The sequence below is a fragment of the Lactuca virosa genome, chromosome 2, assembly GCF_052849685.1.
Source record: "Lactuca virosa cultivar CGN04683 chromosome 2, Lactuca_virosa_CGN04683_v6, whole genome shotgun sequence".
Lineage (NCBI taxonomy): Eukaryota > Viridiplantae > Streptophyta > Magnoliopsida > Asterales > Asteraceae > Lactuca > Lactuca virosa.
The window spans coordinates 15,658,813-15,681,542 of NC_136427.1; the positions used below are offsets into that span (position 1 = coordinate 15,658,813).

At 38.5% G+C, this 22,730-nt stretch overlaps 2 protein-coding genes and 1 long non-coding RNA gene across 3 annotated transcripts; 1 reads left to right on the plus strand and 2 right to left on the minus strand.

Annotated features, from left to right (window-relative positions):
* Nucleotides 1–9,462: 9,462 nt before the first annotated feature.
* On the minus strand, nucleotides 9,463–9,957 carry LOC145158918 (uncharacterized). The gene is made up of 3 exons (XR_013737360.1): nucleotides 9,887–9,957; nucleotides 9,686–9,809; nucleotides 9,463–9,609 (listed from the first exon to the last, which is right to left on the minus strand). It is a non-coding gene; the product is annotated as an uncharacterized LOC145158918 (long non-coding RNA).
* An 809-nt stretch (nucleotides 9,958–10,766) lies between these two features.
* LOC145158919 (ATP-dependent zinc metalloprotease FTSH, chloroplastic-like) lies at nucleotides 10,767–14,421 on the plus strand. Its single transcript, XM_079077775.1, has 5 exons — nucleotides 10,767–12,238; nucleotides 12,351–12,597; nucleotides 13,433–13,616; nucleotides 13,818–13,989; nucleotides 14,084–14,421. The coding sequence occupies exons 1-5, from the start codon at nucleotides 10,940–10,942 to the stop codon at nucleotides 14,306–14,308; spliced, it is 2,127 nt and encodes a 708-aa protein (XP_078933901.1). The 5' UTR covers nucleotides 10,767–10,939; the 3' UTR covers nucleotides 14,309–14,421.
* On the minus strand, nucleotides 14,305–19,136 carry LOC145158920 (serine/threonine-protein kinase BSK1-like). The gene is made up of 9 exons (XM_079077776.1): nucleotides 18,472–19,136; nucleotides 17,605–17,740; nucleotides 17,224–17,357; nucleotides 17,031–17,136; nucleotides 16,841–16,926; nucleotides 16,563–16,751; nucleotides 15,703–15,867; nucleotides 15,491–15,604; nucleotides 14,305–14,735 (listed from the first exon to the last, which is right to left on the minus strand). The coding sequence occupies exons 1-9, from the start codon at nucleotides 18,787–18,789 to the stop codon at nucleotides 14,493–14,495; spliced, it is 1,491 nt and encodes a 496-aa protein (XP_078933902.1). The 5' UTR covers nucleotides 18,790–19,136; the 3' UTR covers nucleotides 14,305–14,492.
* Nucleotides 19,137–22,730: the final 3,594 nt, after the last annotated feature.

The following is a 22,730-nucleotide window of genomic DNA, read 5'->3' on the forward strand; positions in this document are numbered from 1 at the left end:
GTTGAGCCAATTGACAAGTCTGTACCTCTAAGGCGTTCCACAAGGGTTAGGAATGCACCTGAGCATTACTATGGATTCCATATTACTGCGGAAGGTGATACACTTATCAGTGATGAGACACTGATAGGTCTGGATGAACCTAACAGTTACGCGGAAGCCATGGTAGGCCCTGAGTCAGCCAAGTGGAAAGAGGCAATGGACAGCGAGATACAGTCCATGTATGACAATCAAGTTTGGAACTTGGTTAAGAATGTACCAGGTCGTAAGACTGTAGGGTGCAAATGGATCTTCAAGAAGAAGACCGACATGGATGGTAATGTACACACTTATAAGGCACGACTGGTTGCAAAGGGTTTCTCACAAACTCCGGGAGTTGATTATGATGAGACCTTTTCTCCAGTGGCCAAGATTAAGTCTATTAGGGTTCTGTTAGCCATAGCTGCATTTCATGACTATGAAATATGGCAAATGGATGTCAAAACCGCTTTCCTTAATGGAAAGTTGGCTGAGGATGTTTACATGAGTCAGCAAGAGGGTTTTGTTAATACAGAGTACCCTAATAGAGTGTGTAAGCTTGAGAAATCCATTTATGGGTTAAAGCAAGCACCTCGCAGATGGAATCTTTGCTTTGATGAGAAAGTCAAAGAATTTGGCTTTTCTAGGAGTGAAGATGAATCTTGTGTATATGTCAAGGCTAGTGGGAGTATAGTTAGTTTTTTGGTATTGTATGTGGATGACATACTACTCATAGGAAATGACATCCCAACTCTGCAGGAAGTTAAGTCCTGGCTTGGGAAGTGTTTCTCTATGAAGGACCTAGGAGAAGCTGCCTATATTCTAGGGATAAGGATCTTGAGAGACCGGAGTAAAAGACTAACTAGACTTAGTCACAGTACCTACTTGGATAAGGTGTTGAAGAGATTCGGCATGCAGGACTCCAAGAAAGGAGAGTTACCCATCCAGAGTAACGCCAGATTGAGTAAGACACAAAGCCCTAGTACTGAGGCTGAGATAGCATAAATGAGTCGAATACCTTATGCTTCGGCTGTAGGATCGATCATGTATGCTATGACGTGTACTCGACCTGATGTAGCCTTTGCTTTGAGCATGGTTAGCAGGTATCAAGGGAACCCTGGCAAGGCACACTGGACTACGGTAAAGAATATCCTCAAGTACCTACGGAGGACTAAGGACTGGGTCCTTACCCTCAGTGGGAGTGAAGACTTGAGAGTTGTAGGGTATAGTGATGCTAGCTTTCAGACTGATAGGGATAATTTCCGCTCTCAGTCAGGCTGGGTCTTTACCTTAAACGGAGGAGCAATTTCTTGGAAGAGTTCCAAGCAAGAGACAGTGGCTGATTCAACTTGCGAATCAGAGTATATAGCAGCTAGCAAGGCAGCAAAGGAGGCGATATGGCTGAAGAACTTCATTGGAGACCTTGGAGTTGTACCATCTATTAAAGAGCCAATGGAAATTTTCTGTGATAGTGAAAGTGCAGTTGCCTTAGCCAAGGAACCAAGGGATCACAGGAGATCCAGACACATCGACAGAAAATACCATTTCATCAGACATCAAATAGAAGAAGGACTCCTCGTGGCAAAGAGGGTATCATCGGATGAGAATCCAGCAGATCCCCTCACGAAGGGACTGACTTGGGTTAAGCATCTCCAGCATGCTCGGAGCATAGGGCTGAAGGATGATATTAGATTTAGTAGTTAGATAACCTTGAAATTTGTAAAGTGTAATTGACATTAGATGATGAATAAAAGGTGTTTTATTTATGAGTAAAGTGTTGCTATCTCTTGTCGATCGTTTACTATATTTCTTTTGCATGTTTTGACTTCCAGAATAATTATGTTTGGTATATCATATTATTCGAACCTCCACAGTCGGTCATATGTCGGAAGTAGGTATGAATCAAGACTGTCATGATTGGTTGCAGAGGTCTAAGTTGTTGGACATGGCTACAACACTCATGAGTGCTCATAAGTTCTGAGCATTGGAGTCAACCCACGCTCACTGGAATCACTTCATGGAATTTATCTCGAGTGATCGTGAGACGGTAATATCATATAAGTCTTCAAACCTAGATATATGATTTGTTACTTATGAGTTGGTTATGCATTGATTGTACGAAAACGCATTGGTAACTCGATGTTATAAAACGTGCTCTTGTGTATAATTCAATGAGTAGTAGAACAAACATATGAGTCGAAGTTTATCTGTTCCTTCTTGGATTAGAAGCTGATATCTGGGCCCCTCGATGATTTTGTTTTGACCTATGTACCGGGCCCGGTCAGAACTAAGTTGATGTGTTCAATTAAGTTCTTTGTCAAACAAATCGGAAATCGGGAAACAAACTGCTGGACAATAAGTAAGACATTGTTCCATGTATTTGCCCGGCTGATATCTAGAACAGAGGATTATATGATCACTTATCTTAAATGGAGTATCATCATCTTCTCAGTTCCGAGAGACCTTGAAAGAGCTACGATTGTCGATCAGTTCCTGAAGTATTGCAGTTATAGTTATTAGACTTATCCAAGTGGGAGACTGTTGGATAAGGTATCTAAGTCCATAACTATTTCTGGTATGTAATTGACCCGACCCGACATGGTCCATTTGGGTTGCATGGCACCATGCAATTGGATAAACTAAAATGAGAGAAATAACACTTATGGTTTATTAATATATTATAAGTGCTAATATATTAATAATATTATTTAATTAGTTTGATCAAGAATTAATTTAGAATTAATTAAGTGATCAAAAGATAACTAATTAAATAGATGGGTAGATTATGTAAATCTTCCATATCTTATATAGTGGGCTAAGAGGCTCCATGGATTATCAAGTTGGGTTCCACCCATAGGATGCTCCATGGATGCTCCATGGAGTTAACCCATGGATCATGAAATGAAGAGTCATGTTACATTAGGGTTTACCTAATGCAACACATTATATAAACAAAGGTGTTCTCCCCAAAATTGGCGACACTAAGAAACAAGAGGGCTAGAGCCGATTTTGAAAGTGTAAGATTCTCTCAAAGTTTACTCCTTTGCATTTGGTGTTGTGTGAAACATTTGAGGCATCACACTTGGGGTGCTAGGCTCACAAGGTTTCAAGGATCATAATCAACAACAAGGTAAGTTATTCTATCTTTCATTCAAGTTAAAAATGTTCCCCATGTATGCTAGATAGGAATATAACCTTGGAATTCAACTTTGCATGATAATTAGACAAATATAGATCCAAGGTTATTAGGGTTGCATGTACACTTAGGAAGTGTTAGAATGCTCAAAACCCATCAGTACCGATCGTATGGGAGTACCCGGATGTGTTCCCAGAGGATTTCCCTGGGGTACCTCCGGAGAGGCAGGTAGAGTTCAGGATCGACGTAGTTCCTAGTGCGGCTCTGATAGCCAAGGCACCATATCGGTTGGCTCCTCCCGAGATGCAGGAGTTGTCTACACAGCTGCAGGAGCTGTTAGACAAGGGATTTATCAGGCCGAGCAGTTCGCCATGGGGAGCCTTGATCCTGTTTGTGAAGAAGAAGGACGGGTCACATCAGATGTGTATAGATTATCGGGAGCTGAATAAGGTAACGGTGAAGAACTGTTATCCCCTCCCGAGGATTGATGATTTATTTGACCAGCTTCAGGGTGCGTTTTGCTTCTCCAAGATTGATCTGCGATCGGGTTATCACCAGATGCGAGTCAGGGACAACGACGTGCCGAAGACAGCCTTTCGGAATCGCTATGGTCACTATGAGTTCGTGGTGATGCCGTTTGGGCTCACCAATGCTCCTGCCGCGTTCATGGATCTCATGAACCGTGTGTGCAGACCGATGTTGGACCGGTCTGTGATAGTCTTCATCAATGATATCTTGGTTTACTCCAAGACTCAAGAGCAACATGAGGAGCACCTAAAGGAGGTGCTGGAGACATTGAGGAGGGAGAGACTTTTCGCAAAGTTCTCCAAATGTAAGTAAACAACTAATCCATGTTAAGATATGTAAACATTAATTTTAATATAAAAACCTTACCAATGGATTCCTGCCTTTAAACCTTACAATGTTGACCCAGAATCAAAAAAAAATATAGATAAAGAAAAGTACGTTGTTATTTAGCATAAAAATTTAACTTGCTAATTTTTCACAAGGCTCAAAAAATTAACAAAGCTAAGATACATTGTTATTTAGCGCGGAAAAATTGTCATTTTCATCATGTCATAAAAAAACAATGGAAATTATGTAGCAATTTACCGTGAAAAGAAACAAACTTGCCCTCTTTGTATGGGGGTCACAAAAAAATAAAAAAATTAAGCATGTTTCTATTATTAAGAAAAAAACTAACTTGCCTTTTATGATATTAGTTTACAAACATCAAATATGTTGCTATTTAGCACGAAAAACAAATCTAATTTGTCTTATTTGCATAATATTTAGATCACTAAATATAACTACAAGATAAGTAGTCAATATGTGGACATAAACTTCGTCATTTCACTTGAAAGAACTAAGCAATTATAACCAAGCCCATCCAAAAAGTGTCCCAACTCCATAAATAATAGCATATAGTGGCCAATACTCTTACTCTTAGTATAATTATATTCAGTTTAATGGCTTTCAAGCATTTATACTTGCTTGTGCTTCCAAAATACATTTATACTGCACACAATTAGATATGAAAACTTGCAATCTTAAAAAATGAATAAAATGCTAACAACATAAACCACTGTCAAAAACCCAGTTACAGTAAACCTCCAATTTATGGACACATTGTTCATGAAGAATGTTGTTCAGACCAGAAACTTTTGTGCTTGATAAAATCATAAAATGCACATTTAATTCAAAATGTTATTACATGGTTTTATAAGATCGAAATTACTTTACATAAAATATAATCAAATTCAACTCATATAAATTTTCAATTTTAGTCGGCCATTTAAAATACAACAATCAACTAACTTTTATCTAAATAAGGAAATTTTCATCTATAAAATTGTTAATACTTGCTTTTCTCAAATTAAGAGTTTTATATGATATAAACATTATTTTATGTAAAAAATCAATATAAAGTCTTAGGGTCTAGGAAGGCTATTTTAGACATTTACAAAAATGAGGTAGGATTGGATTGAATTTCATGGTTGTATGAAAGAAAAGTTGAATTCCTTCATCAGTGGGTTGTTTTATATTCTAAATCACCACATAATTCAAATTCGCACCCATTCCAACCAAACAATGGAATGGAATAGACCATCTTCACCAGAACCGGAATTGATAATTCCATCCTTGTACTACTCTCAAATTGTACTACTCTCAAATTTTACTTCGCTTTGCTTCAAGATTCCTGATCAACAAATCATAAGTCATAACCACACAATCCAAAGTAAAAAAAGGCAAAATTAACGGTTAATTATGTTTGGAATGACTGTTGAATGGGTCCGGTCGAAGTTAAAAAGTGTCACATCTGCACCAATTTGAGGTTGCCTACTACTTGTTAAAAACCATGTGAAAATACAAATGTCTAACAGACAGGTCCACTATCAGTTGTAAGGTCAGAGAAAATAATTGTAATGTTAAGTAATAAAATTCATAACAAAATAATGTGTATTAATCAAAAAATGTGCATTTTTTATTAAAGAGATGAGAATATTGAATTATCCAGTTTTTTTTAAGTGATTATCTGATTAAGTTTTAAGTAAAATATCTTTGTTTATCATTATCTTATTCTTTTTAGGAGTCAAAACAGAGAAGTTCAATTTATTTTGTTGACATTGTATAGATATGAACCAAAGGGAAAAAGACAATTCTAAGAGTAGAATACCTCCTGACAGTTGACTTGAACAGGAATTTCATTGTCTCCAGCAACAATTGCAGCAGTATGAGTGTATGACTGTGAATTTGTGTAACGCTCTGTTCCGAATCGGTTCCTAGTCCGAGGCTGTGGCCCGAAGATCGGTCATCATCAGGATTAGGGCTTTTGAGAAGGTAAGATCTAGGCCCATTTGGGTGCGGGTGCTGTATTAGAAGTGATTCGGGTGTTCGGTTCGTGTTTTGAGGCCTAGGGGTATTTCGGTAAAGTGGCAGTTTGGGCTTTTGTGGAAAATGGACTTTTGTTCGGAAGGTCTTAAGGAAGGTATGAGTTGATAGAAGTGTAGGGCTTCTCGTCACCTTTCCGTGGATATAAGGATCGTCGGAATCGGGTTTATAACGAAGAAGTTATGGCCTTCGGAAGTTTCGTGGTTTTCAGGCTTAGCCGAGCACGCGGGGCGTACTAGTGAAGAAGGCAGTACGCGGGGCGTACAATATGTACGTTGGGCATACTCCAGTCAGATTAGAACCCTATTTTAGGGTCTTGGACCCTATTTAAGCCCCTTATCTCATAACCTAACCCTAATATCTTCAGCATCCACCCCTCTAAACCCTAGAAATCGTCATATATCATCCATGGTGGCATTTTGAGCTTATGGAGTCCATTTTTGGGGTGTTTGATCCATTTTCAAGAAGATGGAGTTTGATGCAAAGATGGGAATCAAGGAGGAGCTTATGGATCTGGCTTTTAGGACTCATTCTCAGCTTGATGAAGGTATAAAGCTTTGAACTTGATCATTCATCTCTTAGATCTACCATTTTTGGGTTTTGGTTCCTTTTTGGTCCCAAGGATGAAGCTTTATGGTTCAAATTCGATTCTTAGACTTAGGGTTTGTAATGCTCTGTTCTGAATCGATTCCTAGTCTGAGGCTGTGGCTCGAAGATCGGTCATCATTAGGATTAGGGATTTTGAGAAGGTAAGATCTAAGCCCATTTGGGTGCGGGTGATGTATTAGAAGTGATCCGGGTGTTCGGTTCGTGATTTGAGGCCTAGGGGTATTTCGGTAAAGTGGTAGTTTGGGCTTTGTGGAAAATGGACTTTTGTTCGGAAGGTCTTAAGGAAGGTATGAGTTGATAGAAGTGTAGGGCTTCTCGTCACCTTTTCGTGGATATAAGGATCGTCGGAATCGGGTTTATAACGAAGAAGTTATGGCCTTCGGAAGTTTTGTGGTTTTCAGGCTTAGCCGAGTACGCGGGGCGTACTAATAAGGAAGGCAGTACGCGGGGCGTACCTTGGAGTAAGCTGGGCGTACTGACTAGGATGGTCACGAAGGTTCCCAGGAGTACGTTGGGCGTACCATATGTACGCTGGGCGTACTCCAATCAGATTAGAACCCTATTTTAGGGTCTTCGACCCTATTTAAGCACCTTATCTCATAACCTAACCCTAATATCTTCAGCCTCCACCCTCTAAAACCCTATAAATCGTCATATATCCTTCATGGTGACATTTTGAGCTTATGGAGTCCATTTTTGGAATGTTTGGCCCATTTTCAAGAAGATGGAGCTTGTTGCAAATATAGGAATCAAGGATGAGCTTATGGATCTGGCCTTTGGGACTCATTCTCAGCTTGATGAAGGTATAAAGCTTTGAACTTGGTCATTCATCTCTTAGATCTACCATTTGTGAGTTTTTGTTCATTTTGGCCCCAAGTATGAGATCTAGTGGCCTTGATTTCATTCCAGGAGCTTTGAGTTGCCCCTCTTAGTGTTTCTGAGGTTCAAGGTCCATAAAGTTGGCACCTTTAGAGTTTAAGACCATCTACGTTGGAGTTTGAGCCATTTCCATGAAAGTGGAATGCTATTTGGTCTTGTTGGGGCATGAAAAGTCACCAAGTCAGTGACTTTATGGGTTTAGAAATTATATGGGACTCAGATCTGTGGTTTGGATTTATGTCTTAAAGCATTAAGTGCTTAATGGCAGAAGTGAGACTAGAGGGTATACAATGGGCGTACAAGCCAGTACGCGCAGCGTACCAGCCATTTAGCGAGTACGCGCAGCGTACTGCTGAGTACGCACTCAGCCAGGTTGGATTTCGGACTTTGGGCTTCGGGTTGGGGCCATCTGTTTGGGCCTAGATTCTTGGGCCCTAATGGACCATCAGAGTGGTTGTGTTCTGGACTAATTGAAGGATTGGATCTTAGGTTAAGGCCCAATAAGGAGTGTGGGCCCAATTTGGAAAATTGGGCCATACATGGGCCTATATGGATTTTATGGTTTTGGACTATGTGTTTTGGGCCCTGTTGGGCCATCAAGTTTTGGGGTTGATATTTATTTGTGGAGGCCCATTATGGTTTTGAGCCCAAATTGGAAAATTGGGCCATTGATTGGGTCTTAGGGAATTTTTGGTAATTGGGCCTTGTGGACTATTGGGTTTGGGCCCAATTTGGAAATTAGGCCATTAAAGGACTTATGGACATTATAATGTCGGGCTTTTGTTTTGGGATTGGGCCTTAGTTTTGGATCATACTGGGCCAGGGGTAGAATGGTCATTTTACCCCATGCATGGATTAAGGATTATGGTATGGGACCCAATTGCTAATTGGGTATATTGATCGGTAGTGACAGCTCGGGAAGCTGGCGGGGCAGCAGCTAAGGACTTCATGCGGGAAGCTTCTGCAGTGCGAGGTGAGTCTTCTCACCATACCAATGGGTCTAAGGCACCAAGGCCGGCACATTTTATGATATGTGGTACACTAGTTGTAGTAGAGATATGTGGTATGATAGTTAGCTTTATGCTAAGCGGTATGCTAGTGATTATGTGATATTTGCATGGAAGACCCCAGGGGGAGCCCGTGGTAGTTAGATATAAGACCATGTGGGGGAGCCCATGGCATGATGGTATAAGACCCTGGGGGGAGCCCACGACATCCTTATATGTTTATGTATGTGTTATGTAGTATGATAGATACTTCTGTGATATATGATATGTTAGTTGATTATGTATGTTATTGCATGGAAGACCCCGGGGGAGCCTGTGGCAGTTGGATATAAGACTATGTGGGGGAGCCCATGGCATTCCTAGGTAAAGACCATGGGGGGAGCCCATGGAATGAAGGTATAAGACCCTGGGGGGAGCCCACGACATCCTTATATGTTGGTATGCATGGCTTATGTGGTAGAGATAACTTGTATAGCTAATATGATATGTGGTATGTGGTAGAGATAGCTTTTATAGCTAATATGATATGTGTTATGTGGATTGTGTGTGGGGTATGCTCTGGGGGACTCACTAAGCTTTGTGCTTACGGTTTACAGTTTTGGTTTCAAGTATCATCGATTTGGAAAAGGAGGGCTCGGATTGATCGCAGTGCACACACCTATGATTTCCGCAATAAATGATTTTGGGATAAACACTGATAAATGTTTTACTTAATGATGATTTAAGATGTTTTAAATAAATGGTATCAATGTTTTAGTTATATTAAAAATGAAATTTTTACCCCTGGTTTTTGGGTCGTTACAATTTGTGACCAATAAATCAAAATATTTTTAACTGAAATTATTCAAGTATTTGCACAAACCATCACATCACCATCAAGAGGCGAAGCAAAATCAAAATCATACTAAGTATTAAACGCACCATCAGCAAAATGTTGAGCTCAAACAATCTTTCCATTGCAGAAACTTTTCTTTGTATCAAGATCAACTTCACATTTTCCTTTGTGAAACTCACCTTCTAATCTCTATGCACCGATTTCACACATGGGGCTCGCATTAGCATCTCTGCCTACTAATATCATTTAAAATATATATAAAAGTTAAATAGTTTATATATAAAATAAAAGTAAAGAGGTTTGGATTGTGACCTGTTCTTGAGACATGTGAACTGTGAAGCCATTAATGAGATGTTTACAACTGGGGGCGGATGCAAAATAAAGTGATAATCCGTTGTCGACAAGTCTCAAGCACAGGACTGACAACAAAAGAAACCTGCAATTCCAAGAATTTATATCATAGGAACATAATAACTTTGCTGAAAAGGAAGAAAAAAAATTCAGAAATCAAACCATGGTGCTGATTAAGAAGATCGAAGATGTTTCACACACGGCTTCAAATGAAATTAATGTAAACACTGAGTCAACAACCATAATGAGTAACGATTCCTCATCGTCTCTTCTTCAATCGAGCCTAACCGGTACCAATTTGTCGTCTCTTTTTAATCAATCCTGATTGCTTCGTCATATTTCTTGCTTCTCCAAATAGGGCCAATCTTTGTATAATCAAACACAATTTTGAAATCGTTTAACATGGAATCCTTATAAAGTATGACTGATGGACGAATAAAGCAAGCAATTTTGGGAGTGGATTTGAGGAGATGGAATTTTCATGGCAACACAGTCGTTAATAGAGAAGACGAAGAGGAGTAGGGTTTAAGAGAGAAAAATAGAGGTAGAAATATGGAATGATTCACAGAGAACACACTTATATAGACGAGATTGAACAGTTACACACAAATATGGAGAAGTGGAGATTGTGGGTAGTGAAGTCTAGGCGGTTATGGGAGAAACCGATTGACAATGTGGGTTGTAGAATGTGGGAGGTGAGAGGAAGAAACCTCTGATTAACCGTAAATACAGAGTTATTACGGTCAGATCAAAAGTTGAATGATTTTTAAGGGTCATGATCATTTGAGCGGTTCTCCAACTCACCGTCATCCATAATAATAATAATTATAAAATTTATTACCTATCACATAAACTAATTTAATCATTTTTACAAAGTTTCATTTTATTTTATTATGCATAAACATTTTAAAAATAAAATTTTTTAAATAAGCAAAATCCGAAACAACCCATGGTGTACTTTGAACACAAAAAAAAAAAAAAAAAAAAAAAGTTGTAGATAACAGGGTGATTATAAGAACACGTAGATGCAATCCAATCCAACACTCAAAAACCTATGGCTTTGGTTGATGCATGAAACCCCTGTTTCCTTCACATAAAAATCAAACCCATTTCCCTCAAATTCAATCGCTTTTCACACGATTCCCCAATATTTATACACTTGATTGATCGAATTCAAGAAAACCTCTACCAAAAAAAAGCTCAAAAGCTTCATTAATGGCTTCCGCCACCAATACTGTTCTTTCTTCCAATTTCTTTGGCTCAAATGTCTTGCTCTCAACCCCAACGCCTAAAACCCACAAAACCTTAAGGAATAGATTCGTAATCCCGCAATCAATTCTTAGCAAAAAACCCAATTCCTCAAATGATTTCAATTTTCAATCGAAAGCCACTTTAGCTGCTCTGCTATTCTCTTCAATCACAACACCACAAGCCTTAGCGGACACCAATCCACCACCACCACCGCCACAAGCCCCACTTCAAGCTGAGTTAGTTAAACAAAACCCATCAACAAATTCTTTACCGTTTTCACAATCGAATGTTCTCACTGCACCAAAACCCCAGGCCAATTCCGACCTTCCTGAAGGTAGCCAATGGAGATACAGCGAGTTCTTAAATGCAGTCAAGAAAGGGAAAGTCGAAAGGGTTAGATTCAACAAAGACGGTGGCGTTTTACAGCTCACCGCCGTGGACGGCCGTAGAGCCTCCGTAGTCGTCCCAAACGACCCTGATCTTATTGACATCTTAGCAATGAACGGTGTTGATATATCAGTGTCAGAAGGTGAAGCCAGTAACGGCCTTCTCGGGTTCATTGGCAACCTATTGTTCCCATTGTTAGCCTTCGGTGGTCTGTTCTTCTTATTCCGCCGATCCCAAGGAGGCGGCGGTGGACCAGGCGGCCTCGGTGGACCTATGGATTTCGGAAGGTCAAAATCCAAGTTCCAGGAAGTCCCAGAAACCGGCGTTTCTTTCGCAGACGTCGCCGGAGCAGATCAAGCTAAACTGGAGCTCCAAGAAGTCGTTGATTTCTTGAAAAACCCAGATAAGTACACAGCCCTCGGAGCTAAAATCCCAAAAGGGTGTTTACTCGTGGGACCACCAGGAACCGGGAAGACCCTTTTGGCTAGGGCGGTGGCCGGAGAAGCTGGTGTGCCATTTTTCTCATGTGCTGCATCAGAATTCGTTGAGTTATTTGTGGGTGTTGGTGCATCTAGAGTTAGGGATTTGTTTGAAAAGGCGAAATCAAAAGCACCTTGCATTGTGTTCATTGATGAAATAGATGCTGTAGGAAGACAAAGAGGTGCAGGTCTTGGTGGTGGGAATGATGAAAGGGAACAAACTATTAATCAATTGTTGACAGAAATGGATGGTTTTTCGGGTAATTCTGGTGTTATTGTTTTGGCTGCTACTAACAGACCCGATGTTCTTGATTCCGCTTTGTTGAGACCTGGGCGGTTTGACCGACAGGTGACAGTTGACCGGCCTGATGTTGCTGGTAGAGTCAGGATCCTTCAGGTTCGATCATATCCTTTTTATTGTGTCATGAAATTCTCTTGTGAATATGTAGTTAAAGATTCATGAAATTAGTCAAAAAGAAAAAGTATCTTAAGTTTCTTATATGTTGCAGGTGCATTCAAGGGGAAAATCACTTGCAAAAGATGTGGATTTTGATAAGGTTGCTAGGAGAACACCAGGTTTCACAGGAGCTGATTTGCAAAACTTGATGAATGAAGCAGCCATTCTTGCAGCTAGACGTGACCTTAAGGAAATAAGCAAAGATGAGATATCAGATGCTCTTGAGAGAATCATTGCTGGCCCAGAGAAGAAAAATGCAGTTGTTTCAGAAGAGAAAAAGAAGCTTGTTGCATATCATGGTAACCAAACTTAATACTCCTGTCTTTCTACTCTTCTCTTCCCATGAAAACCACTAAAGGGTATTTTAGACATTTCATGTCATGGTAACCAATTATATATACCTATCTCTCTACTACTCCCGTCCCATGAAAACCAGAAAAGGGTATTTTTGACATAGTAACCGTAACCACACATATGTACCTGTCTCTCCTTTTCCCCTTCCCATGAAAACCAGAAAGGGTAGTTTAGACATTTTGATAAGAAACATGCTTGTGAAAAGTCATGTTCCACGGTTTAGATAAAGTTCAAACGGAATTTTCCTTTTGTTGAGTGCCCATTATCACAGTACCTGTTGATCTTATGCTTATGATCTACAAAAGGGTATTTTAGACCTTTTTGCATAACATGGTGGCTGGACATTCTTTACTTTTACACCCCTATGTTCTCCTGAAACTCCATTGTTTTATTCTCTAGAAAGTAGTATAGCCAAAGCCCAAAAGTACCTATTTGTCTATTACCTTTTTTCACTATAAGTCTATAACCATGATCTTCTGACATTAGAAAAACAATGATAATTTAGACATTTTGCTAAGAGGAAAATATCATTGTAACGAGAATTGCGTTGTTCCATTCTTTGAAAAAAATTCAAGCTAAATTACCTATTTGCCCATTACAGTCCTTTTAACGAAGAAAGGTAGTTTATAACTTTTTGCTTATTGTGAGATATAACACCTTGCTTGTAACTAATCCGTGTAACACTAATTTTGGTCCTCAAGGGTATTGTAGTCATTAATTTACTAGGAACGAAACACATTTGTCAATTCAAATTCTAATATTACTATGTTGAATTTGCAGAGGCTGGACATGCTCTAGTTGGTGCCCTAATGCCCGAATACGACCCTGTAGCAAAGATATCCATCATTCCTCGTGGTCAAGCAGGTGGTCTTACATTTTTTGCCCCAAGTGAAGAAAGACTCGAATCTGGTTTATATAGCAGAAGTTACCTTGAAAACCAAATGGCTGTTGCACTTGGTGGAAGGTACAATACTTAACATTCAATCCTAAGGTGTTCAATACATGTGAAAACGCTCGGATCTGGTTTATCTAGTTGTGAAAAAAGACAGCTTTGCCCTTGTGATCGTCCCATACACATTCCGTAGTGATCGTAAGGGGCAAAACCATCTTTTAAAGATATAACTTTTATGACCAACAAAACTAAACACCACCAAGCATATTGTAGGGTTGCGGAAGAGGTTATTTTTGGAAAAGACAATGTTACAACCGGAGCATCAAACGACTTCATGCAAGTTTCTCGTGTAGCAAGGCAAATGGTCGAGAGGTTCGGATTCAGCAAGAAGATTGGTCAAATAGCAATTGGTGGTGGTGGTGGAAATCCTTTCTTGGGTCAACAGGTATCAAACAATCCATCCATTTGTACACTTCAATAACATAACTTTAACTTTTTTAAACATATTAAAGTCAGACTTCCACTTTTTTTATATACAGATGTCATCCCAAAAAGATTATTCTATGGCAACAGCGGATATTGTAGACGCAGAAGTACGTGAACTTGTCGAGAAAGCATACATTAGGGCAACCACAATCATCACAACACAAATCGACATCTTGCATAAACTTGCTCAACTCCTAATGGAGAAAGAAACAGTCGATGGTGAAGAATTCATGAGCCTTTTCATCGATGGGAAAGCCGAACTCTACATCCTAGATTAGGAAAAATTGCGCAATTTATATGTAAAAAACTTAAGTTTGACAAATCGATGTACATTTCCTTCACACATTCGGGATTAAAAGAAAGTAAAATAAAATAGACGGGATTTAAATAATCTTATCTCATTATAGCACGACTATTTTACGACAACAATATTTGATTTCTTCTTTTTTTTTTGGATTGAGATTATTTGGCGCGTTTTTTGTCTTCAAGAGTGGCGGCTTCGTTTAGCATATCGACTGCGTCTTTGTGCATGTCGAGTTTGGCGAGCGCGACGGCTTGCATGTAGAAGGCGGTCGACCAATCGGGTAAGACACACTGTGCTTGCATGGCGTCTCGGAGGGCGGCATCGGGTTGATCGCACATGAGGTGGCATAGACTGCGTCTTGCGTATACGGTTGGGGATATCATTGTGCCCACATCGATGAACTACATATACAAACATAACGATTTAAAATCATGTAACAAATATTTGAACGCGTAAGCAGTATTAGATAGACTTTCTAGGGCTATTTTCAGTGACATCTTTTGCATAGACGAGAGAGCAAACCCGTGTCACATCTAGTAGCAACATGTTTGGTATCTCGTATAGTAGATGTATAGTAGATGGGGTGTTAGCGAAACTATAAGTGGAGATGAAGTTTTATGGAAGGAATAAAGGTTAAATGCAATAAATAACAACATACTTTTATTTTTTTGGTTATTATAGAATATTTCTTTTATTTTTTTTAATATTTATAGCATTGTACTTTGAAAATTCTATCCGATCATTGCCATGTCATCTAAATACAAAAATAAACGTCAGTATTATAATTAAGTTGATTTTTCAAAATACCAAGTCAGAAAAAATTGAAAGTACAATGCTAAATCTATATAAATTTTTTGAAGTACAAAGCTTGATAAGAGAAAACCCAAAAGTGGTGGAAACAAAGTGTTAAATGCAAAAAGTTTGGTTAATTTGCTTATAATAGTGTCTTTCATTTCTTCCTGGATACAACTTTGTGCTTAAAAGATTTAACTAAATTGGGTAGATTTGTCAAAGTACAAAACCTTGACAAAAAAGTTGAAAGCATGATATTATTATAGAAAAAGTGAAAGAAGAATGCTATAAATCTATAACAAACAAATTAATGTATGTTGCTATTTCTTGAATTTATCACTAGAAATAAAGCAAAAATAAATACCTGGGAATAGCAATCGATGGCTGTTCTAAAATCTTTATCACGAAAAGCAAGATCCCCACGCTTTCTTGCCTCCAGCATATCCCTCATTTGTTGTGTCCACTCTTGAAAAGACAGCTGAAACAATCATCATTCAAAAAAAACATTAATTAATTTCACAAAATCAATAAGTTGAATTTTTATCAAACTAAAGTTACAATGTTATGGATGATCACCTCATTGGTGCCTTCATCATCTTTATAATGTGTCATCACTAATATCTGGTGAATGGCTGTCAGATCCATTCTTGAACATGCATCACCCATTGGAGAAAGAGGGTGTGGAGGGGTTGCAGGTGCTTCTTCATGTTTTGGTATCCCCAGCATTTGATAAGAAGGAACCTAAAAATATATATTTTTTTTAAAAAATAAGATCATTACAATAAATAGCTAAATGCAAGCAATCGCAATGTTTGTGTATTATAGCATCCTGCTTCTAATTCTTTCTATTAAATAACTGTACTTCCAAGTCTTTTTATTTATAAATTGTAATTCGAAAATCTACCTAATAATAGAATTGCACTTATAGTTTTTATTATTATTAGGGCATCATGCTTTGAAAAATCTACTGAAGTATAGCACTGAAAATTTCTTTGTATTTGGATGATATTGCTATAATTAGGGTAGATTCTTCAAAGTACAGCGCTCAAATAGGCAAAAAAAAGTGAAACTATAATAAACAAATCAATTAAATGAGATTGCTATTTCTTGCATTTAGCCCTAAATTATATGATTTTATCTAATAGAACAATCAAGAAGGGTGTAACCACTGAACCCATTTGACCCATTTCCTTTTAGCATCCTACTTTTAATTCTTCCTATTACAAGTTTACAACAATATACATTGAAAAATCTACCCAACTATAGCAACGTCATCCAACTAAAAAAGTAATTTTCACTTTTATAGTTGGATGGTTTTTCAAAGTACAATGCTTTAATAAGAAAGAAAACTGAAATAGGTTTCTATAATAAAAAAAATACATGGAAATATGTTGCTATTTCTCTAGTAAGACATAAAGAGAAAAGTAGGGACTCACATCTGGTTTGTTTTGCAATGGAGCAAGTGTGGCAACCAAATCTTTGGTATTTGGTCGTTCCCTTGGTTCATACTGCAAACATCGTGAAGCAAGATCAAACACAACAGTTGCTTCTTCAGTTGAAAAGTTACCCTCTAAATGTGAATCCATCAAAAGAAGAATGTTTTTTCCTCGTATCATTTCAAGTGCCTACAACAATATCATATCTCATTCATTAATGGAAACTAGAAGAAGTAATGGAATCGTGTAGGATCGGAATCGGAATCGGAATTACTTACATGACTTGGTGGAATATGCTTTCCGCTCAGAAGATCCAAAAGTACAGTCCCAAAGCTAAAACTAACACTCTCAGGCGTAACTCTCCCTACAAAAAGAAAAAAAAAGGTCAATTTAATCTTCAAAGCCAAAATTCACCAAAAAAGTTTGGTGATGTGTGTCGGTAGGTGAGGGGGGGGGGGGGGGTAATACCATTTCGAAGATACTCGGGAGGAGTGTATGCAAGATTTGTGCTGTAACTTTTTCCATCCCTGCTATTTTTCATCAACCCAAAACATGAAAGCCTTGGATCACCATTCTGCAACATTTTCCAATCAAATTATCAATTTAATTCAAACAAAATATAGAAATTTTTTTTTATAAAATAAAATAAAAAATACAGTACCTCATCAAAGAGAACTCTATAGGCATTCAAGTCATGATACAATGGACGACCTTCAGTACTGCAATAATCCAATGCCTCAGCAATACAAAGAGCGACACGTAAACGCATTGCCCATTCGATTGTTTGATTCTCCCCTGTTGAAGACAAAGACAAAGAGAAAGGTTAAATTACTTATATGCCCTCATATTATCTATTACTTCCTAATAATCAGAATTCACCAAACATTTAACACCAATTCCTGCAACGTATTTTAGTACATCTGATTATGATTATTCATAAGCGGATAAGCTTATAAATAATGAATTCAAATTTCAAAATCTGACATTATTTTGAGAATGGAAATGTGAATTGTAAGATAGAATTATAGTTATGAATACATACAGTGAAATAGATGTTTTGCTAGAGTATCATTAGGCATATACTCTGCAACAAGTAGCCTTTCGTCTCCATCACAGCAATATCCAATCAAATTAGCCACCCGATTATGCCTCAACTTTCCAACTCCCCATGCTTCATCCTTTCAAGAAAAAAAAATCACAATTATTATTCTCAACTAATCAAAGGTAATACACATGTCATTAAATATTATTCGAGAAAATGAGGAATATCAAATAACCCAACTAGTTTTGAAGACAAATGCTAACAAACTATTCCATTTTCCAATTAGGTCATTAAACTTGGGAAAACCAATTAATTGGGTCATTTGGCAACAGTGATTTTGAATATTTGGTCAACAAATGCTAAAAAATGGTAGTTTAGTGACATAATTGCCATATAAATGTTAATTAAGTGACATATTACATAGAACCCATATCAAGTCATCACTTATAAGGTAACTACTTCAATAATAACTACAGAAAATTGATTATCAAAAAGTAAATTACTTATATACCCTAATCTCGTCTATTACTTCCTTAAATAACCAGTATTTGCCCAACAATTAACATTATGAAGAGATCAAATTAGCTCATTTTGATTATTCAATATCATATTACTGCATCCTAACACACTCTAAGCTATATATACTTGCAATGAACAAACAAACTATACTCTAAAAACCCTAAAATTTCAAGTAAAATCACCCAAATGCGAACTCATTCGTAACAGCAAGAACCAGTTACGCAAGCTTATTCAACCACATAATGTCATTCTAAAGCAGAGCCAAATAACTGTAAACCCTAACCTTTCAAATAAACAGTAAACCCTAATGCCTGAATCAAAGCAATAATAATAATAAGCAATCGATACCGCAAACTGTTTCGGATCAGGCCACGCCATTTTTGAAAACTTCTTCACAGCAATCCACCTCCGATTCTGAAGCCGGCCCTTATAAACAACATTCGGAGCTTTTTCGCCACTTTCAGAAACAATAAACTCTGAACTGAAGTTATTAGTTGCAGCCTTCAAGTCCCCCAGTGAGTACTCAGAAAACACAGGCACGCCGCCACCATCTCCGGCGAAAGCAGCACCTTTTCCGTTCGATGGCGAGTGACGCTGAGTACTCTTGTGAATATTATCTTTTTCTGATGTGGGTTCTTTCGAAAAACACGAACTACAACAACCCATCACTCCAAAACCTCTCAAGAAAAACTTGAATCTTCTGAAAACGGAAGCTCCGTTCTTTATCAGTGAAGAACCATATTCACACAAGAAATTATTGTACTCTAAAAGGACATAAAATGTTGATATGTAGATGAAAATTTGTTTTTTACTTGCGTTTTTTTAATTTAATGAGAGGAAAATACACAAAGATTCAGATATTGAAAAGTTTGGAGGCGTCTAAATGTATACATGTTGTCGTGTGGATAGAGAGAGATCTGAAAGTCGGTAAGAAGATGAAAGTGGAAAAAAGGCCGTGACCCGTATACAGTTCTTGAATTATCTCCGCGGAAAATCCTAAACCTTGTCGACTACAGGTTTTACATATAGATTCCGACAAATTAGATGAAAAGTGTAAGATACGAGGAAACTAAGAATATATATTTTATGTTGCTTATTAGACTATAGTTTATGCTAATTTACATTCATCATTCATGGACGTGTTTATGGGAAAGTTATTTTTCACTCAAATTGTTCAAAAGTTTTTTCTTAGTCTCTAGTTAATGTAAAATTAGTAAATGTAAAATGGTTATTTTGTCAATCATTTAGCTTTTCTGTTATTTATTTTTTATTAACGTTATATAAAAATTAAGTGTGGCCCACTTAATTTTTATATAACATTTATAATAAAATTAATAATTAAGTGTGTCACACTCTCCCATCCTACATAGGATTGTGTTGGTCTTCCGGATACGTGGTAGACGGTTGTCAGCAACCTTTCCTAACGAGCAATCAAAAAGACATGCTGCAAAAACAAGACAAATGCTAAGTTAAAAAGTCATATCAAAGGTTGGACCTCAATATTGCTTTTTGATGCCTAGGTTAGATGTCGATTGAAGTCATGAACAAAATTGCAAGAGTTCCTCGTTCTGAGAACGTTACCTTATCATTGTGTCTTTGAGGGCTTTTATAGGCATCTCTATATTCCTTGGTACAAGGTTTTACCAGGTAGCTTGTGTTACCCGGGTAAAGACAGCTAGGTTGTGTGTATTGTTTTATATTTTACTATTGTCAGGATCTTGTACTTGTGTGCAACTTTTGGGATATGTCTTTCTAACACATGTTCCAGGTATCATTTAAATTATCTAAGTTTTTAGGGTTTTGTGCTTGGACTCGGCGAGTTGGGGAGCTCCAACTCGTCGAGTAGAGATTATTATGAGGACGTGGGACTTCGGATCTACTCGATGAGTCGGAAGGCCCGACTCGACGAGTAGGCACTGTAAAGAGAAACCCTAATTTTCAGGGGTTTGTACCCTATTTAAAGAACTTATGGCTCATTTACAGCCTCTTCCATCGTTCATACAGCCAGAGAAACCCTAGTTTGAGCCTTACACATTCTTGAGTGAGAGAGAGAGAACTTTTGAGAGTGATTTTGGTGTGGTTGTGAAGGATTTTGGAGCTTGATGAAGAAGGAGCAAGGAGAGAAGTAGTAGATCAGACATCTACTCTGTTTTGGCAACCATCTTGAGGTATAAAGTCTATATCTTGATCTTTAGATGCTTAGATCTCTTTTCTTGGAAGTAAATGGTTACTTTTGGTGCCAAAAAGGGTGTCATACTCGGATTTGAACTTATCACAAGGATATGGCTCCAGATCTGGACATCTCTAGGTCCTCAATGACATAAAGTTGCTCACTTTATCCAACTTAGGCCCTTTCCATGCATTAAGACCTTGTAGGAACCTTAGTTTTGGTGTTTTAGCCTTGTGAGGCCTTGCATGCACGTAAAGTTTGCAACTTTACGTGGTAAATACACTAGGAGAAGTTGGATCTGAAGTTTGGGACTTTGGATCTCACTGGAAAGGACTGAACACAAAAAGAACTGAAGGAACTCGTCGAGTCCCTTAGTCGACTCGACAAGTCGGGTAGGGTTTACCCGTTTTCAAGATTCTGAATGAGTGCAGTGAAGGATTAGAGTTTTGGTCTGCATGAACTTTTGGTTTTCTGGACATTTAATGAACTCGACGGGTCACTTAGGTGACTCAGCGAGTTGACTCGGGATTCAGTGGAATGGACTCGGGAGGAACTCGACGAGTTGTTGGATGCACTCGACGAGTTGAGGTCAACATGGACTGTTGACCTTGACTTTAACCAGGGTTGACTTTGAGGATGATTATGGTATTTCAGGATTGTGACAAGTTAATCACATGATGATTATAGGCAGTTGAGTTGGAGCAGTGCGTGAGATTTATTTGATCTTAGCGTGTCAGTTCAGCATTCGAGAGGTGAGTCTTCTCGCCATACCAATAGGTCTAAGGCACCAAGGCCGGCCCATTTTATGATATGTGGATTGTCGATTGATTATGTGTTATGTTAGTATGACATTTGCATGGAAGACCCCGGGGGGTTCCCGTGGCAATAGACTGAGACCACGTGGGAGTTCCCGTGGCATTTGGTATAAGACCTTGGAGGGTTTCCATGGCATCTTAGTATATTTGCATGTTTAGTTTGTATGATATTTGTTTGGCAGTAAAGACCATGTGGGGGTTCCCATGGCAGTTAGAGAAGACCATGTGGGGGTTCCCATGGCAGGAAGACCATGTAGGGGTTCCCATGGCAGGTAGTTAAGACCACTTGGGGGTTCCAGTGGCACTAAGTGTAAGACCTTGGAGGGTTTCCATGGCTTCTTTATATGTTTGTATGCATGGCTTATGCGGTATATGTAGCTTTTATAGCTAATATGATTATGTGATTATGTGGATTGTGTGGGGTATGCTCTGGGGGACTCATTAAGCATTAACTTACAGTTTGTGGAATTGTTTCAGGTACATCTGAGCCCAAGGGCAAGGGCAAGGCTTGATGGCGCAGCATGCACTCTCTCACCGGCTTTTTTATGGGATACTATGATGATTTGAAATAATATTGTTATTATTAAGAATTTTGAAACAAATGTATTGAGATTTTATGGTTCATGGAAAGTGTTTTTGACTATTTGAAAATGAAAATTTTCTTTTGAAAATTGGGTCGTTACAAGTTGGTATCAGAGCCTTGGTTTGAGGGATTCGGGCACACTCTCGGGTGTGTCAGGACTCAAACTAAGGAAATGGTAATATTGTTTTCAAAAATAAAAGTTCAAAACTTTTTAAGAATGGAAAAGAGAGAGTGCAATGCGTGTGATCGGCCGAGCCAAGTAAGTAGTTCCCCAATATGTTAGCCATGTTATACTGATATTTGAGTTATGGTAATCGTATGGATCTTGCTATGTGTATGCTTTTAAAATTGTATACGGTTAGGAGCTTATAGCCTTAGAATGATTGATTTGGCCTTATTTCCTGCTCTTTGTCTGGTTATGGTCCTAGGGTAGAATCTATTATTCGAAAATCTATTTGATCCCTTTCTGTGTATAATTTGCATGCATAAAGGCAACCTAGTATGATTGAGTTCTGTTTTGATATGGATGGAGGAAATCTTAGGTTAACCTAGGATTTGAGTGACGATTCTAGCTGGTGGGACATGTTGTTTTATGGGATGAATTGGAGTTATCAGGTAGAGCCTTCGGGAAGGTACAGGTAGGTGTGGAAGGTAGTATTGGGCCCGTACTACTGAAAGCACAGGACCTGTACCCGAACTGATGTTAGATTTGGAAGCTCTAAGGAGGACCGGTGTGCGAGGATCCCTTTTTTGGATATCCTGATCATTATGATTTATGACATTGCAGTTCAGTATGGTGGTGACACGACATGGAGCTGGGGGATCAGGATCGGGATCTGGATCTGGGTCGGGTGATGGTACCGAGCCCATCGACGAGAGGCTGCGTGAGCTCATCGCAACCGAGGTTACGAGGGGCATCCTCGACGCTACCCCAGTTATCTTTGGGACGGTCAAGGAGGTTATGATGGAGATCATGGAGGAGAGGCTCAGGGAATTCAGAGCCGAGAAACAAACATAACATACTAGACAGAGAGAAAAC